This window comes from Cucurbita maxima, unplaced genomic scaffold (assembly GCF_002738345.1).
Source record: "Cucurbita maxima cultivar Rimu unplaced genomic scaffold, Cmax_1.0 Cma_Scf00025, whole genome shotgun sequence".
Classification (NCBI taxonomy): Eukaryota; Viridiplantae; Streptophyta; class Magnoliopsida; order Cucurbitales; family Cucurbitaceae; genus Cucurbita; species Cucurbita maxima.
The window spans coordinates 2,351,050-2,362,164 of NW_019272041.1; the positions used below are offsets into that span (position 1 = coordinate 2,351,050).

Here is an 11,115-nt window from a genome sequence, read left to right on the forward strand (position 1 = left end):
ATTATAAGTTGGATGCATCTCTTCTAAACTTGTTGTATAAAACAAGCACTGTTTATAATCTCAAAGAGAGATAAGAGGGAGTGAGTATAGGTAGGTTGACACATAGAAACAGAAAGGAAGAGAAGAAAAAGCCCCAGGCCAGCCTGCTTTTGGCAAGCTTCTTGTTTTGGGTCCTTGGAAATAAAAATAATAATTCATTATTATTACATATGAACAAATAAATATAAATGTAGGAGGCCGATTCACAAACTTAAAGGAGACTTTTTTTTTTTCATCTCATGGCCATCCAGACAATAACAAGATTAAAATTTGAGGGCTTACTGAGGAGCAATATATGAGTTTTTTTGGCGATGATGGCCACTCTGGATCAGGGATCTCAACTGATCTTGAATTATGCCAACTCTGAAGAACCAGATGGAGAAAATTGATTGCTGGCTTTGTCTCAGCGACAGAGCTTATCAACACGCCAACAATCGACATTATCAAAAGAGTAGAATGCCAAAAACAATTTACTGCTTAATTATTGCTCTCTCCCAGATGTATATAGTGGCGTACTTTACAGCAATCGTCGCACGGGACGTGCCCTTTCAGACGTTCTCTTCCCTCTTGATCTCGTTTTCTTCCTGACCAGATGCTGAGTTGAACTGCTCTTGTAACTGAAGGCCAAAAATTGTACATGAGTTTGTCAATGAGAAAATTTTTAGGTAAGCCCTGATACCAGATTGGAAATTTGGAAATAATGCTCTACGTTTCTTATTGCTAATCGAAGTACTAAGCTCTCTTAAACAGAGAGAAGAACACGAGATAGATATAAACTATGATGATTACAACTACCCAACCTTATAAACAAGAAACTAATTGCTAGGTGAAGTAAACAAGAAAACTAAAATGGTAAAACAAGTCAACTAGGAAGAAAGATCATAGACAACTCACTTGTATGTATTTCAACTTTTCAGAAGTCAGCTCATACGTCAAATGCGTCATTCTGGAAAGAAAAAGAGGGTTACAGTTAAATATCCACTACAAATATGGTCTAATACATCTATAGAACTTTGTTGTTCATGGACATTCTGGAAAAATATTCATAACAAAATTCTAAAAAACTCACCTAGCTTGAAGTTCAGAGACTTTACGCATCAGTAAACGCTCTCTCTCAACCGCTGCTGTTTCGGCCTGCCAAAAGAGGATCTCTACATATCAAAAGGGTGAGGTTCTTTATACCTACCTATCCCCACTCACACCAATTTTTCAATAAATTTCAGTTGCCCTAGTTTCTACACATTCATTTTCTTGTTTGCAGTCGTATAATCAAGTTGAGGTTGCCACATTTATAAAAGCATATAAATGTAACTTCTTAAGATTTGTATGTCGAAGATCTCTTCAACTAATTGCATGAGGACAGGCATTATTTGTCAGTAGCGTCCTCAAATCACCACATCATATATAAGTAGAAGTTCAAACAGTATTTAAAAATGCATTTATGAAAATCCAGCAAGAGACATACTTATATAAAAGAGAATATCATGCCAAATTAAATCAACAAAAACAAAGATAGTCTGAATTACAGCCCCATTTGAGCAACTGAACACCACTTACAAGAAAAGTCCAAACAAAATGACTTTGAACGTAAGAACTGTGTTTTAGGTCAAATGAAAGAGTACTACCTATTAATCAACCAAATATTTTCTAGAAGCAATATGGCCTAACGTATACAAAGGAGCAGTAACAAAGCTCTCATATCAAATGACAAACAAATATTTTCGAGAAGCAATATGGCCTAACATATACAGAGGAGCAGAAATAAAGCTATCATATCAAACGACAACCAAATATTTTCTAGAAGCAATATGGCCTAACATATGCAGAGGAAGAGTAAGAAAGGTCTCGTATCAAACGAAAACCAAGGAGGTGTGATTTTCCGTAACCAGAACTTACATAAGCAAATCAATGGTAAATCAAAAATATAACTAAACAAGTGGTGAGGGATGAAGGGGAAAGAAAGGGAAAACAAAGCTTGTACAGAAAGAAAGCGTAAAGGCTCGAGATAATGAGTTAAATAAGAAAAGCTTGCTTGTTTCTGTTTTCTTTCATTTCTTTCACCATAAATAAGCCAAAAATATATTTAACAACAATAATCAATATGCGCAGGCAAGAAAATAAGAACACATTATCAAGGGAATAATCACGTCGAATAACATTTTTAGTTATTACAATTTGCATGAGAATATCAGCTATGGTTTTACAAACATTTCTGAAGACAGTTTCGATTGGAATATTGAATATGTGCTAAGCAGTTGAAACAACACATGTTCGTATGTGGACTCTAAAACTAGAATGAGTTTTTGCCCTCTACAGGGCAGAACATGAATTTTCTGAACTCGGAGGCATACACAATAATAAACAATAATAAACAAGACTGATCCTGATTTCATTATAACAGAACAAAAAAATCTAAGCCAACTTAATGTTATCCAGCCATGTAGGAAGTTCTTTGTGAATGTATGAGCCAACTTGCACATGCCCCGAGTAATCTCATGAACAACCGTTTGGCCCAACTATATTTTGTTATCAGGAAACATACAGGATATCAAATCCTAGATAGGTAGTCATCATGGAAAAACTCATTCCTATTCACATAGTTCTTATTGACCACTAGGTCAATCCATGGACGGTTCATGTATGGAGTTACTTAAAATATCAGTTACAAGATAGAACTCAAGGACATAGAGGCACAACCTGTAGAACCAGCCATAAAGCTACAATTTCTATCAATCACATACCCCAACTACCGGGTTAAAATGATAAGAGAACCAAGTATATATTTGAACGTATATAAAATGTACACTGATTGCACTTACACTTCCATTATTCTCCAAACTTCGAGGCAATGGAGGCAACTTTCCATTTTGAGTAGCTTGTATTTAGAGAGGGGGAAAAAGCATCACACACACGTTAGGTAAAGAACCCTAATAATATAAGATGATCATGTCAGCCATCCTATAAAACCATTTTACTTACCATCAACCACGTCTGCTGTTTGTAAGCTATTCAATAAGTTCACTATAAGATCCTGGAATCAACAGAAAAGCTTGTTTCTTACGGCTGAATTTGACAACGAAATTCTTTGATGAAGGAATTTAGGAGACTTGAGGGAAAAATTCAACCATAGCCTTAATGTTACTTTACCTGTTGAATTGACGTCTGATGGAAAAGATTCTGAAGATGAGGCATAAGAATTGATGTGGGCATGTTGATGTTGCAAGCCTCCTTGGGGGGTTGGCTGACAGACTGAGAACAGAGAAATTAATATAATAAGAATAAACAAAGGTTTATTGATTCAATGACTGCCATGGAAACAAACCTCTGCCTATAGTCGATTCATACAGAAGCATACAAAATAGAGTTTTTTCTCGTTTTTTTTTTTTTTTTTTTGGACAAAAAAACAGCTATATATTGATGTATAAAATTTACGGGACAAAAAAAAGTGAAGAAAGCCTGCAATCCAAGGGAGTTAACATTAAACTTTTCTAATTGGTTTTTTTCCTCTAAATTAAATAACCGAAACATATTCTAAATATTAAGTGATGTTTATAGATAAACCACAAATATACCTTGTGGCAGGTCTCCAAAGCAACCAACAAGAAAGCAAGAAAAAGAACAGGTTTACAAAAATAATTATCCAGGGAACAAATGCATCAGTATACGATACTTGTAGACCAAAATATAAAACATTTTTGTCTAAAAGTACTTTTGCATTACAGTAATCATATGGAGATAAAGCAAGCAGGGACATTATCCAAACCTGCTTGGAATCAAATATCCAATCACCAACACTAGCCGACTTTCGTAGAGGTGAGTTCTGAACACACATCAATGTAACAGAATTCAGAAAATGAACATCAACTAACCCAGGTCATTAGCAAGAAATGATAACAAACCTGTGCAGACCGTCGTGAAACCGTGCTCAATGGAATATCCTAAGCCATATTTCAAGTCAGTTCCAGAAAGGTTGTATAAAAAATTAAAATTATTGTATAACCTTACCTTTACGAGATCTAGGTTCTCTGACGTCACTGAAAAACGCCCCTTAATTTGCACAAGATTAGCTTTTGATTTGTCATCCATTGAATCTCTATACCCTGTTGTTACAAGAGGAATAAAAATATACAGCGAGAAAATACAGGTGAAAGTATTATTTTCACAATATATAACAGTAAGTGTCACTGTATTATTCAAAACAAGAATAAAGTAGATAAAAATGAGATTAAGATGAGATCAAGATGCAAGCCATGCTATGCTTTAAACTGATTAGCCCAGGATCTATGAGATAGGTACCAAAATATTTTGTCAACTTCAAAATGATTTCATCGATGAATCAGTTGGATGTATTCTCTTTAATTGAAAAGATTATGTTTCATTTAGCCAAAAAAAAAAAAAAAAGATTGAATAAATGTGATTCAATCTTGAGTATCAATTAAAAGTTAAATATGAGATCTTTAACACATCTAGTAAATAGCTATGGAAAGAAAAATAATCACAAACGAAGCTGCTTGATTTTTCCTAGTATTTTATCAGTGAGAATGAAAGTTTCTATTTCACTAAAACAAAATTTAAAAGAAAAACTAGTTCAAGAAACAAAAACAACAGGACCTCAAAACAGGGTCAAACATGTTAAGACAACTTTAGCCACACTCCGCTGGCTCCTCATTCTAAATCATTATGTAGCGATGGTACATTTTTTCCTTTTTTTTTAATCACAAACTAGGCTTCCCTTACATACGAGAGCAACAGTAGAACAGTCTGGGTTTAATGGCATTTCCTAGTAAACAAAATGTTTATTAAGTGACCACATTACCTCCAGAAGGTTTTATGGGAGCTGATAGGCTGTTTGCTGAGGCACGGTTTGGCAGCATTAGAGGACCACTGAAGCTTGGAGCTTGCCGTGCTTCTCGACGATTTTTTTCAGTAGATGGTTGAATTTCAGATTCAAACCTAAAAATCAGCAACAACACAAATATCATTGCAACTGTCATTGCAATAAACCAGCTCGAAACAATAAGTTACTTAATTCATGTAAAGGGTAATCAGTTCTTCTATCTCTTCTTGTTCCACCCAACCCTTGATCTAAATCAGGTAGATAACTATAGTTCAAAATTAATAACATGGCTTCACTAACGAAATATAAATCCTTCGTTTTTTTTTTTCACTTTTTCTTGTTGGGAAGGCCTGAAATTAATTCAAACGGAATACATTTTACCAATAAATGTTCAAAAGTGGCCTCTGCTTAAAAAGAAAAATTACAAAAGAAGAACTTTGAAGTTCTTCAGTCAAAAAAGGGATCAAAGACTCAAGGAGATTGATTTTGATAGAGAGGTCAAAATTGGATTCTTCTTCATTGCTACAGTGAAGGTAGGTCAGACAAAATTGTGTGGTTGCAAGAAAATTTGGGCAACTTCTCTTGCACATCTACCTCTGATAGCAAGATCCCAAGACTGAGTTTGCCTCCTACCAGGTTAATTTAGACTAGTAAGAGGCCAAAGAAAGTTAAATTTTTCCACGATGGTCCAAGGCGGAGCTGTTATTCTCATTCTCACTAAGTCTGCATCCATGTAAAAAGAACGAGATAATGATGAAGTTTGCTATGAGATGGTTTCTAACACCAACGCCTCTCTAAATTTGTGATGGCTTTCTGTGCCCTAGAGATACTGCAGACTGGCTCGCAAAGATTCCCTTGGTAGTGGCTAAACAACACCGCTAAAATGCTTTGCCATTGTGGTACTAAAACCTTTTAATAATGTCGATCAAAATTGAAATAAATGCAATAGTTTTTGAAGAAAGGCCGGTTGGGAATTTTTGGCATAATCATAGAAATAAGATCTTCCTCCTAACACTTCAACGCCATTATTCATATAGCACTATTTGGGTTTGGAGGAGGGATATGAAGCTGATATCTGGCAGGAAAGACAACAGATAAAAACTGTCGGGTATTTTACAAGAAAGCAAAAGGCTTGCAAAAAAAAAAAATTTGTTAAAATGAAAGCAAGATTTTCATGCGTTAATCCACATTTACTCTAGCACAAAAACATTCTATAATAAGACATGCTTATGCAATGAGAAAAAAAAGGTATGGTACAGGAGTGTATAAACATCACTCCTGCATACCAGCATTATTTCAAGAAGCAACATGAGAAAACAATGAGACTTACAAATATGAAACCATGAAAAAGTACAAACCTATCAGATCCTCGCACTCTTTCTGATAGAGAATGACTAAGCACAGTACCAGGTAGAAGTGGACCACTTTGAGTTTGACGACCTTTTGGCATTTGGGTTTTGGTTTTGCCTTGTACACTGTCTTGGCCAGATGTAGAAGCTTCTGCTTCAGTGCTAGTTCCATTTCTCTTCCATCCAGTTGTTTCTTGGAACCCAGCTTTCAGCATATCACCCTCCATAAAGTTTCCCTTTTTGTTCAAGCACTCCGCTTTTGGGAACCCCTGACCACTTGCCCCTACTCCATGTTCATCCTGAGATGATTCATTACATGAATTGAAATTCCTCAAACTAGATTGAGAACAAAAAGCATCCTGACAATTACAAAGAATACAAATGAGCACATCAAACGAATTGAATACTTAATGAACTCGCAGAAAGAAAAGATTGGAGTTGGTAAAACTCTAGACCTTAACACGACAAGTATTTATATTCTCCTCCTTGTCCATCATCTCTTCCATATCATCATTCACCTATTCATTAATATAAAAATCAATGACAGAACTCAGATTCTCTAACTAAAGGCCTGTAATCGTAATCAATTTGAATTTGTAATATGGTCCATAGCGCAGCAACGAAAAGTGACATTTACCAGGGAAGCTTGGGCTTTCAAATCCTCAACATCAAATTTCCATGCGCTAACTCCTCGCTGGTACTCACTCTGGTGAAGGCAAGACATGATACATCCAGTAAAAAAAAAGTTAAAGAAAAAGGCTGTGCACGGTGTAAAAAATATAAAGAACTCCCCTTTTTCTTAATTGAAAAAATTGGAGAATGTTTTAAACGTAATGGTAGAAAAGAATAGACAAAGAACCACCATGTAGGAACAACTAGAGTGATAACTAGGGTCTTTGAATTGTCATGGCAGAGACAATACCAACACTTCCATAAAACCTTGCGAAAAAGCAATTATATAGGATAGACTCCTCGGGTTAAAAATGAGAAGAAAGACCTCACCAAATATTATTCACGAACAACAGGAGCTATAAAATGAATTTACTTGAACAAGTAGACTGAACTGATTTATATGTATGTACATAAATAAAACAGAAGAAGAAATGTTTCCAACCTGTGATAATGCTTCTTGCTCTGCTGAAGGCATTTTCTTTAAGGCTAGCTGGGCAGCATCTTTAAGCTGAAACATTAATTAATCCATCAGATTAACAAAACCACAACATATTTGTTGTAAAGCAGTTAAGAGGTTACCAGCAGGTCCTTCACACGAAGTGAAAGAGGTGGCAAGTTAGCAAATAATTTCTTCAAAGAAAGCTCTGGAGGCTTAGCATTCTTGAAAAAGGAGTGCTTTAAAAGTTTCTCAGCTGTTGGCCTCTTGGTTTGATCTTTCACCAGGCACATTGCAACCATTTCTTTAAAAGACTGATTACAACTGGAAATCCACTAATTAGAATACATCTATTGAACATTTACAAAGTACGATTCATGGCTTTGGTCCAGCAACTTTTAACCTTTAAATGTGTAGAAGACCTAATATGGAATTATTGGTAGTCTTGGATAAAAATGCAGAATTGCCTAAGGATGGAAGATAAAGCTATTCTTGAGTTCAAAGAGCATATATACAAGAAAAAGTGAGCTGAAAACCAGACTAGGTGCATATAAGTAAGTAGATGAATCAAAGCTACAAAAGACAGGAAGATAAATATCAAATTTTGTTTGTGGGCTGGGTAGGATCTCATTAGTCAGTCTTAAACCCTTAACAAATGCTTGAGCTTTAGAACATAGTAGCTAACTAGGCCTAGATTAAAAATGTTGCATCACTGGGATGGTAAGCTACCTAAAACTGGTTAGCACGATCCCAAGCTCAAGAAAGCATATAGAGGAAATATATTCACTCAAAAGCAACATTTTCTTGTAGGAATAAACTTTTCATCCATATATAACAGTATTTTACATAATAATATGACAGAGTAGTTGATTGGATAACTCCAGTCATGAGGGGAAAAAAAACCCAACGAAACACCAATACCTTAGAGAACTTTTTATCCCTATCATAATCCAGCCCAGGAGGAGCATTTTGTATGGTCATAAGAAGCACCTATCAGAAAAACAAGGGAAAAGGGGACAGAATAAAATGCAACTGTCAGACGAGATAGTAAGATATCGCGGGTAAAGCTCAGTTATGTACAAGTCATCATACCTTCATTGGAGGATATTTTGAGAACGGTGCATGACCATGAGCCAACTCCAATGCTGTAATACCAAAGGACCAAATATCGGCCCTGCATATAATGATGAAAGGCATTGATGAGAGGTCTACCTACATTATTTTTGGGAGTATTTGGTACTCCATGGTGAGGGAGGAGAAACGGGTAAAACCCATGTTACCAATTGAGCGTTGGCATCCAAAACACATGAAAAAAAAAATTGAACAAAATCTAATTACTTTGTTTAACTCATTAGACGTTAATTATTCATTTTATAATAAGAAAGATTTAATTTCAAATTCAGCACAAGTAATTTATTCATCAAATATTGCTAAAGAACTCAATCCTACTTTTTACAATTAATTACTCATTACAAATATTGTTATATTTTAGGCCATAAACAAATGATAAATTTTAAAGATCTCGTTCATATAGGACTCTTACACAAAAGAAAAAATAATAATAATAATAATAGTTCATAAATACCAACCAAGATCATTCTATTCCAGGCCTCACATCTCAAATTCCAATTTCATTCTTAAAAACCAAACACTCCCTTACAGTTTTCTACTGAAACTGTCGACCATCTTTGCTTTGAACAAGTCAGGAAAACTAGAGGTCCATTAATAAATAAATAAATAAAAGTTGCACAAGTACAAGACACCAATAGATCAAAACAGATTTCAAGGGCGTGAGGTAGAACTTTTGGAGAAGATGCTTAGACTGCAAGAGAATGTTCATTTTCAAGGGAGTGAGATAGAAGAGTTTCGGGACTCAAGGCATCTGCATATTTTTTTATGAAATCATGTTTCAGAGAGTCATTATGCCCTAATCCTTTGAGCAAACAATGACCTAGTGAAGGTCATTTGGAAGGAAAGATGCCCAAAAAAGAAAGAAACTATTGGTGAGGAATCTTTGCTTTAGTGGCTGACAATATAGAAAGGTTTAATTACAATGTCCAAACTAGGCTCTAAATCCCTGTTGCTGTGTTTTACCTAAAAGCAATATAATCTCAAAATCACTTATTTTTTTTCAGTGTCACATCAGTTTGAAATTTTGGTCTCTTCTATTATGCTCTTTCAGAGTTCCTGGGGTGCTTTGCTCTTCTGTCAAAGAAAACACAGCATTTGTTCTGCAGCCACAGGTTCAAGGGTGTCTATAACTTCTATGGGAGCAGGTAAATATAGGTTGGTTGCAACTTTTGTCTTATTAATGAAACATTTTTTCTTCACACACTAATAACATTAAATAAAATTACTTGCCACGATGGGAATTGGGGAAGCATGTAATAATTGAAACAAACAGCATTCAATGCCCGAACACTGGGCATAAAAGGATCTAGAACTCTATAGTATGTCCTCAATAACATGAAAGAAAAAACTATTTAACTCATTGTGACAATAACCCTGGTAATTGTACGATAATATTTGATCTGAAGTCAATATCAGACAAACTCACTTGGAATTATATCCCGTTCCTGGTTGCAATACCTCAGGCGCCATCCTAAAATAAAGTTAAATAGGTAAATACTTGGGGATCAAAAACACAAGATGGTTGAAAAGTATCCGCCTAAAAAAATCCTACCAGCATGGGGTTCCCACAAAGGTATTTCTGGAGCGCTGTCTATCACCTGTATCAAACATGCAAGCTGAAACACCAAAATCAGCAAGCTTCACAGCCCCATTACCATCGAGTAGTATATTTCCAGCCTGCAAACACAAATATTAAAAGAATAATAAAATAAGAGCCTTCACAATGTACAGTTAAGATTGAATGGGAAAAAGGAAAACACCAAGAGTTAATCTGAAAATTATGGTGTCAATGGACCTTTACATCCCGATGTATGTGTCCTTGTCGATGAAGGTACTCCAAGGCTTTAAGAGTTTCTTTCAGGACAGAACCAATAGCAACCTCTTCAAAGCCATCTGAGTATGCTGTCTTAATTAGGTGCAAACAAGAACCCTCTGCCATGAATGGCATGACAACCCAAAGGTTTCGGTCAACAACAAATGAACAATAAGCCCTTACGAGGTTTGGATGATCTATCAAACTCATTGTCTGAGCCTCCCTACGTATATCATCCTGTCAAAAGACAAGATTCTCTCTTATAATTAGACATAATCAAGTATCACTAACTTAAAGTTGTTATAGTATCAATTAAAAGACTTTTGAGTAAACATTTTAAGCCTAAAACAAAAGTGGTTAAGAAAAAAAAAATCTGAGAAGGTAAACAGAAAAATATGAGAAACACAAGAAAGCCAAAAAATAACATTAAGAAACCACAATATAATAATCAATTGGTGCCAATGTTCAAAATACTGTGGTACGGACGAAACCAGCATCCAATGTTCAAAATACTGGGGACCCCGCATATCTTTACCATTACAAAAAAGTATTTCACAATCTAGAGATGGGAGCCATGACCACCTTTCGGTGCGCGCTACTCAATCTATTGTCTTATGACTTTGGGAGAAACTTGGGAAGGTTATTGATTATACCTGGGCTCCAAGCAGATGATAAGAGCGCATTTCCATCCTCCCCCCCCCCCCCCCCCCCCCCCCCCCCCCCCCCCCCCCCCCCCCCCCCCCCCCCCCCCCCCCCCCCCCCCCCCCCCCCCCCCCCCCCCCCCCCCCCCCCCCCCCCCCCCCCCCCCCCCCCCCCCCCCCCCCCCCCCCCCCCCCCC

General features: G+C 36.3%; 1 protein-coding gene across 1 annotated transcript in view; it reads right to left on the reverse strand.

Annotated features, from left to right (window-relative positions):
• Positions 1–181: 181 nt before the first annotated feature.
• The window catches only part of LOC111498700 (serine/threonine-protein kinase dst1-like), a 12,283-nt gene continuing 1,349 nt past the window's right edge, over positions 182–11,115 (reverse strand). The window contains exons 2-21 of the mRNA XM_023150038.1: positions 10,260–10,514; positions 10,017–10,141; positions 9,891–9,935; positions 8,426–8,507; positions 8,255–8,323; positions 7,477–7,647; positions 7,340–7,405; positions 6,863–6,931; positions 6,681–6,743; positions 6,235–6,584; positions 4,856–4,992; positions 4,045–4,139; positions 3,939–3,977; positions 3,803–3,859; positions 3,187–3,288; positions 3,019–3,070; positions 2,859–2,914; positions 1,109–1,173; positions 934–985; positions 182–656 (exon numbers count right to left, since the gene is read on the reverse strand). Coding sequence (XP_023005806.1) covers positions 588–656; positions 934–985; positions 1,109–1,173; positions 2,859–2,914; positions 3,019–3,070; positions 3,187–3,288; positions 3,803–3,859; positions 3,939–3,977; positions 4,045–4,139; positions 4,856–4,992; positions 6,235–6,584; positions 6,681–6,743; positions 6,863–6,931; positions 7,340–7,405; positions 7,477–7,647; positions 8,255–8,323; positions 8,426–8,507; positions 9,891–9,935; positions 10,017–10,141; positions 10,260–10,514 — 2,019 coding nt within the window. The 3' untranslated portion in view covers positions 182–587. The remainder of the gene's footprint in view (positions 657–933; positions 986–1,108; positions 1,174–2,858; positions 2,915–3,018; positions 3,071–3,186; positions 3,289–3,802; positions 3,860–3,938; positions 3,978–4,044; positions 4,140–4,855; positions 4,993–6,234; positions 6,585–6,680; positions 6,744–6,862; positions 6,932–7,339; positions 7,406–7,476; positions 7,648–8,254; positions 8,324–8,425; positions 8,508–9,890; positions 9,936–10,016; positions 10,142–10,259; positions 10,515–11,115) is intronic.